This window comes from Trichechus manatus, unplaced genomic scaffold (genome assembly GCF_000243295.1).
Source record: "Trichechus manatus latirostris isolate Lorelei unplaced genomic scaffold, TriManLat1.0 scaffold00106, whole genome shotgun sequence".
Taxonomy (NCBI): Eukaryota; Metazoa; Chordata; class Mammalia; order Sirenia; family Trichechidae; genus Trichechus; species Trichechus manatus.
The window spans coordinates 5,540,924-5,548,664 of NW_004444042.1; the positions used below are offsets into that span (position 1 = coordinate 5,540,924).

At 36.9% G+C, this 7,741-nt stretch overlaps 1 protein-coding gene across 7 annotated transcripts in view; it reads right to left on the reverse strand.

Moving 5' to 3' along the window:
* The window catches only part of KAT6B (lysine acetyltransferase 6B), a 230,889-nt gene that overhangs the window by 54,825 nt on the left and 168,323 nt on the right, over positions 1-7,741 (reverse strand). For all 7 annotated transcript variants that reach the window (XM_004383205.2, XM_004383206.2, XM_004383207.2 and 4 more), the window contains exons 5-7: positions 3,616-3,731; positions 3,314-3,395; positions 838-970 (exon numbers count right to left, since the gene is read on the reverse strand). In XM_004383205.2, the coding sequence (XP_004383262.1) occupies positions 838-970; positions 3,314-3,395; positions 3,616-3,731 (331 nt within the window). The remainder of the gene's footprint in view (positions 1-837; positions 971-3,313; positions 3,396-3,615; positions 3,732-7,741) is intronic.

Genomic DNA, 7,741 nt, shown 5'->3' on the forward strand with positions numbered 1-7,741 from the left:
TAAAGAGCTTGGCTGCTAACTGAAAGGTCAATGGTTCAACCCACCAGCCACTCCACGGGAGAAAGATATGGCAGTCTACTTACATAAAGATTACAGCCTTGGAAACCCTATGGGGCAGTTCTATTCTGTCCCATAGGGTCACTATAAGTCCGAATCGACTCGACGGCAACAGATTTATTTGGCTTGGTTTGGTTTATGTGGTAAAAGGATAGTGGAAATGGGGTTACAGAGTAGATCTGCAGGCCACTGCAACTATATTATTTTGTATATATGCCTGCAGACATGTGCCTGTGCCAAATGATCCTGTCTAAATCTTTGAGGCAAACATTAGGACAGGTTTGCAGTTTTCTCAGAAGCTCCCATTTCATAAAAGGGATCTTAAAAAAGTTGTAATACTAAATTAGCATCAGAAGAGAGGTACTCTTCTAAAATATTATCTGGAGCTACAAAAGAGATTCATTACAGACATGGACAAATCCCTCCCTTGTTTTAAAATCCCCATGAAAATAATATAATTAAGCTCTTCTACTGTCCAGACAATAATAAAGCAGACTGAGTGACTGTTTACAATTCTTACATTCTGCTTCTATCCTGCTGCTTGAAAAATGTCACTTAGTATCACAGCTGCTGGCAACAGAAGACCCCAAAATGCCAATTGTAATTAAAAATGTTCTTCTAAAAAAATTGTCACAGCTTATGCAAAAGAGAAATATTCCTCATCCCTTGAGTTTGTAAAAATGATGCTAAAAAGGTCTAATGGAATCTAAGGGGGTTTACAATCACCTATATGTTAAAGCACAAGATAAAAAGAATTCTTTTGATAAGATCTCAACCTACAACAATCGTTGCTTTAATTTATTTTTCGGTCGTCCAATGGGTTTTGCATATCGCCGTTTTATTTGTGCAGCTTTCTCATGAAGTAGTTTTCTTCCCTTTTTCTTTGGTCTGCAGACTTGGCAAATCCACATCCCTGAGTTGATATATATATGAGAAAAATATTTTAATGTTTCATTTTAGGAGAAGATATTAAATATAAACTGCAACTTTAATAAGCTATCCAAGGATGTTTGAATGCGGAACTTTACTCCAGAAAGTGGATCATTCCCTTTTCATTCTCCTCAGAGAGCCGTCATTAAAGGCCAATAAAGGTCAAGGTGAGAGCAGAGGGCTGCCCCCATCTCAGAACCCATGTCCCAGCATGTTCCCAAATTCCACTCTCCACCTAAACACCCATGAAAACCTACCCCTGTTGGATATAGATATTTTGATTTGGGGGAGACATTTACAATTCAATAAATTTCTGGAATGTCTAGAAAAAATATTTTATCACCTCTTTCTGGACATTTTCATCACTAAAAAAATTAATGCTATAAAATATAATTTTAAAATTGTTAGTTTAAATTTAAGTGCTATGGACCTACAATAATTAAAACTAGATCTAGTATAGGGAAATAGGTCAATGGGTAAGAATTTGAAAGACCAGAACAACCCAAGCCTATAGGAAAGTTTAGCATATCAAAGAGGTTGTGTTTTAAATCAGTGGGGAAAGGATAAAATGATTCAACGAGTGGTGATAGAACAAACAGCTATCCATCTGGAAGGAATAAAATTATTTCCTATCCTTTATAAAAATAAATTCTAGGCAGATGAAATATTACAATATGAAAAAATAAAATGTTAGAAGCACCAAGAAAAATATGTGGATATTTATATAATCTAAGCATGACTGGCACTTAAGACTGAAGCCATAAAGAAACAGACTCATGGATTTGAGTACATAAAAATATAAAGAGCTTCTGCAAATCAGTAAGAAAAGGTGAAAACCCCAATAGAAAAATGACCAATGGATCAAAGCAGGCACTTTGAAAAGATGATACACAAACGGCCAGTAATCATATGAAAAAATGTTCCATCTCACTACTCAAAGAAAAAAATTATCAAAGATATCTTTTTTCTATTACCAAATTGGTCAAAATTTAAAAGTATTAATGCTGTATTTCACTGAATCAAAGACACTATCTACTGTAAGGTACATCTGATTTTAAAAATGTAAAAAAAATGTGTCTTAGAAGTAGACTCAATGAAGTATAGTAATGGTGAGTGTTGGCCACAATGCAAGAAAACAGGTATTCCCATATACTAGCGGTTGGTATGAAAACTGATATAGCCTTTCATGTACATAGCCTTTGATCCAGCAATTTCTCCCCTAGGAATTTATCTTAAGGAAATAATTACGGATTGAAAACATTTGTAATGTCCACCATAGGGGACTGGTTAAATAAATTATAGCTCATTTAAACATGGGGTTGCAAAATCAAATATCTTCAGGAACCACACAGGTATAATGTATGTGACTAAAGCAAGCTGGGATATAAGACAAGAGGGAATAGTGAGATTGTGGCAAATTGGAGCAGGCATACCCTACCTAAAGGACTCAAATTCACCTTTTTAAAAAATACTGGGCCAACAACGCATATCTGTGGCCCACAGCCAGGTTTGTAACTCCTGCTCTATACTATGGAGTTCTACATACTCATTAAAAACTATGTTTAGGAGAACATTTAACGATGTGGGAATGTTACAATCTATTACTAAGAGTAGAAAAAAATAAAGTTACAAAAACACACATAAAATGTTCCATTTAAAAAAAAAAGGGTGTGTTCAGGCAGTGAAGGAATTTCCAAATGATTTTTCTTTTTATTCCTTTTTGCCTATTTGTATTTTCTAAGTCTTTTCTAAGTCAAAATACCAACTGATACCCAAGAAAAACGTGATAATTTCTTGTTGTAGGACTTATGGAGTCATCATTATCACCATCGCCAAAAATACTTAATTTCATACCTCTGAACACCGTATTACAAAACACATGGAGAGTGTTCTAAATTTTTAATCTACGGAAGACCCTCAACAAGATGGACTGACACAGTGGCTGCAACAATGGGCTCAAGCATAACAACGATTGTGAGGATGGCGCAGGACTGGGCAGTGTTTCATTCTGTTGTACGAAGGGTTGCTCTTAGTCAGAACCAACTTGGTGGCACCTAACAACAACAACAATAATTTAAACTTACTCTAATAGGGGAGTGGTTTGGGGAAAGGGTGGTCTTTTTTATTCATGTGTCTGAATTAGAGTCTTTCTTATATATATTTCTCCCAAACATGTTCTCAGCCGGTGCCAAACCCACAAGTACACGGCAGGTAGCAGAGATGAAAAAAATGCTTAAGGAACCTGTGTACCTCTGAGCTGTCAGACATCAGGACAAGGCTAACAAGTATTTAAAAAATGCATTTTTAATACGGTTTAAGAGTTCACCTTTTGGCATTCTGGAAAGTGGTGGGTCACAGCACTCCATATGGAATCCTCTATCACAAGAGTCACAAAAAAGCATATTGTCCTGTAATATAATATTTTAGAGACTGAGCAAGACTGAAACCAACTGTAAAAGGCCAAAAATTCTTACGTTATCATATTAACAATAACAAAATATAATGAAGAAACACCAAGATCCCTGGGGAGGTTTGACATCATGTTATTTAAAACTTAAAAAAGAGAAAATCCTTAACACTGCAAATTAACTATTTACCTAGAGATTGACTATTGAGAGACATACTTACTGCATTTTTGCCTTGGATTCTACATGCACTGCATGTCTTGCATTCGATACACTGCCACCTTAAGGCCTTTACATTTGTTGTTAATTCAGGACAAAATTTCAAACAAGATGGATGTCCTATAAGAATAAAAAGCAAATTGCTTTATGGTAATGGTGCTTTAGATTCTTTAAACTTCCATTCCCTAATATTTAACAGAAAAGTTGATGCTGCCAGCCAAAGAACTGTAGGAACTTGAAAATACAAAAATATCAGAGAATCCAACCACAGACTTTCCTTTCAGCCATTTTTCCCTGAAGGTAATGGAACGACTACACAAATGGTTTCCCTAAGAGAAATCTGGAAAATGTATACTGATTCCAATCTCAAGTCTTTGAGAACTTGAAGATAACTTATGTTCAGATCATGTTCTCACTCCTGTGCCAACGTAATCAACCACCATTTACCCAGAGTTTCCTGGTCTCCCAGTCTGTGGGGGCAGTGATGAAGTTCAAACAATTCTTGCTCTCTATTCATGATGAAATTAGAAAACTTAGAACAAAAGTTAGCTAAATTTTAAAAAAGGGACTGCTTAACATAATACAATTAGAAATGCAAAAGAGAAAAGAAAATCCGACTGTATACAAAGAATACCCCATTGCTGGACCATCTTGTCCCTGTTCCCTGGGTTAAATTTTGGAAGGAGGAGCAGTAAGAGTGAATCTGAGGGAGAGCTGAGGGACTGAAAGATCCAGGTCAAACAGAATTCTCCAAGAAGCATTCCCTCATCAGGTTCCCACCATTTTCCTGAGTATTCAGCTTTTCTACACTGTTTTGAGCACAGTTTTCACCTAACAGTTCTCCACACACCAAGTCTTACTTGTTCACTTCACAGAGGAAAACTGGAGACCTGTGAGGCATCACCATTCAAGGAACCTAGTCAGGCTACACAGATTAAGAACCAAAAAAAAAAAAAGCTAAACCTGTTACTGTCAAGTCCATTCCAATACATAGCAACCCTACAGGACAGAGCAGAACTGCCCCATAGGGTTTCCAAGGAGCAGCTAGTGGATTTGAACTGCTGACCTTTTGGTTAGCAGCCGAGCTCTTAACCACCATGACACCAAGGTTCCATTCCTCTGAAAGTTTTGGAGAGGGTGAGTCTAGACTCTTTGGAAGGCAGTTCAGTTCTATTCTATCGGCCTTTTATCACATAAACCTGAGATCTCCAAACTGGACTTTATTTTTCTAAATCTGGTCTTTAAATAGTAAGAACATTAGTAAATTCCAAGTGAAAGAAGGTATAACCAAGCTGCAAAAGAAACCTGAGGGGTAATAAAAAAGCAGATTCTGCAATTTCAAAACTGTTTTATAATTTCCTGACTTTGGCAGGCTCATTGTTTAAATATGTATTTTGGGTTGTTGCCAAAAAGTCCCTCCTCCCTAAAGCTTAACAGGTGCTTCATAAAATTGCACCCACCAGGAGATTTGGCTTTTTGAAGTAAAAACATTCAAAATCAATCATCGATACCGTTAATAAAAGCACACTATTTCTCAGTTAAATAAATAAATAAATAATTAAACATCTGTATATAGGATGTTTAGGATGTCGAGAGAATAAAATGTTGTCACAGGATTAGGATCTTAGGCAGAAGAGACATCCAGACAGATGCATTTAACCTATGACACCATTCTTTTACAACGGCTTCTCTCATTCAAATGAATGCGGTGGGGCAAGAAGGAGTTTAAATATATAAAAATGGTATCAATCACCTCTTTCTGCTCAGGAACAGCAAACAAAGGCAGCTTGCTAGTCAACTTTAGGACGTGTACTCTGAAGAGGGTCTGGAGAGGTCTACTTTGATCAGGTTTTTAGTTTTTTATTTTTTTCTTTTCCCCATATAATGGGAGTGGGGAGAGGGCTCAACTTTTAAAGAACAGCAATTTAAATTCCACCCTTAAAATGGGTCCCATCAGCTTAAAAGTATACCATTTACTTATTTTCTTCCCCTTTTATTACTTCCTGTAAGTCATACATCACTGGCACATATGACCTCAATTTCATGCACTAAATTTTTCTCTATATTAAAATCTGGTTTTGTACTTTGTAGCTTAATATTTACTAACTAAAGTAAATCACATTATACTATAACTTACTATTTATTCTCACATATATCCTATAAAAGACAGAGCTTTTAAAAATTACATACATTTTGAAAACTAATGAATTTCAGCCACTTTCAATCAAGAGCAAGGGATATTTTTTCTCTCACTTTAAGCAATATATCTCAACTACTACTCTTTAAAAGTTATCCTATCATTTTATAAAATCTTCAGCCTATCTTTCCTTGAGGCAGCAATCTTACCTTTATTTAGCCCAAGAGAAATGGACATAGATCCTTTCCAGCTCTAAATTTCTATGATTTTGTAAAAGATGCTGAAGGATGAAGAATCATTTCTTTTATTTTCTCACGGCCAACTTTAAAATAACATAAAGGACTATAACTGAGTCTTGATATTCTACTACACAATCTTAGTAATTAGATAAAGAAAAACAATGCTCCTGATAATGCAATTCCTTACCTCCCATTTAGCCATTCCATAAAAACAACCATTCCCTCTAAAATTCTAGTTTTCTCTGCTGATGCAATTCATGGCGGTTTGTCTTTCTGAAGTTTGTTTTACTTTTGTGGTTTGCAATTTATCAGATTTGAGAGCCATCATATGTATTCATCCACTCATTCATTCTTATTACAAATACATAGTATTGTGTATGTACGTAGCTTATGTAAGTTTTATCTATCAAAACCAAAAGAATACCGTTTAGAATTAAACAAGTACCAACGGGACCACAAACAAGTAGAAATGGTTTCTGGAGGAAGCACTGTAGGCGAAAAAAGCATGGGCTCTTTGGTAGACTGAATAATGCCCCCAAAGATGCCCATACCGTCATCCCTATAACCTGTAAATATATTACCTTACATGGCAAAAGAGACTTTGCAGATGTGACTAAGGGTACATACCCTGAGATAGAGAGATTATGTTGGATTATGGGGGTAGGCCCAATTTAATCACATGAGCCTTAAAAGTAGGGAACCTTTTATGGCTGGGTTAGAGATGAGACGAAGAAGAAGGAGAGGTTCAAAGCACATACAGAATTCATTCTACCTGCAGTTGTTGGCTTTGGACATGGAGGAAGGAGGCCACAAGCCAAGAATGTGGGTGACCTCTATAAGCTGGGAACAGCCTTCACCTGACAGTTAGCAAGAAAACAGGGATTTCAGTCCTACCAACAAAGGAACTGAATTCTGTCAACAACCTGAATGAGCAAGGAAATGGATCCTACCCTAGTCTCCAGAAAAGAACACAGCCTTGCTGACACCTTGATTTTAACCGGGTGAGACCCTCGTCAGACTTCTGACCTGCAACAGAACTGTAGAATAATAAATTTGTGTTGTTATTGTGGTAATTTGTTATAGCAGATAAAACTAATAAAGACCCTAGGCCCCTTTGACTGGCTACTTTGACCAACCATCGGTCCATCTGTCCCTTCTTTCAACTAGTAGGTAATGAGCCCTGAACACACAGTGAGGAAAAAGACAGACATGGTTCCCATTCTTTCAGACAGTATACTGCATTTTTCACAAATAACGTGCCCATGTAAATAATGTGCCTACACATATAACGTGCATAAATGATGAAATTAAGTAAAACAGTTCTGGCATAGTGCACCCAAGCAGGTTGACAAAAAACATTTAATATTTGCATCACTTGTGTAAAAATACAGTAGTCTAGTAGGAAAACCCCCACGTGTCTGTCAGTTTGTTGTACTGTGGGGCCTTGAGTGTTGCTGTGATGCTGGAAACTATGGCACCGGTATTCAGATACCAGCAGGGTCACCCATGGCGGACAGGTTTCAGCTGAGCTTCCAGACTAAGACTAGGAAGAAGGACCTGGCAGTCTATTTCTGAAAAGAATTAGCCAGTGAAATCCTTATGAATAGGAGAGGAACACTGTCTGAATATAGTGCCAGAAGATGAGCTCCCCCATGTTGGAAGGCACTCAGAAGACAACTGGGGAAGAGATGTCTTTTCAAAACAGAGTCGACCTTAATGACGTGGATGGAGTTAAGCTTTCGGGACCTTCATTT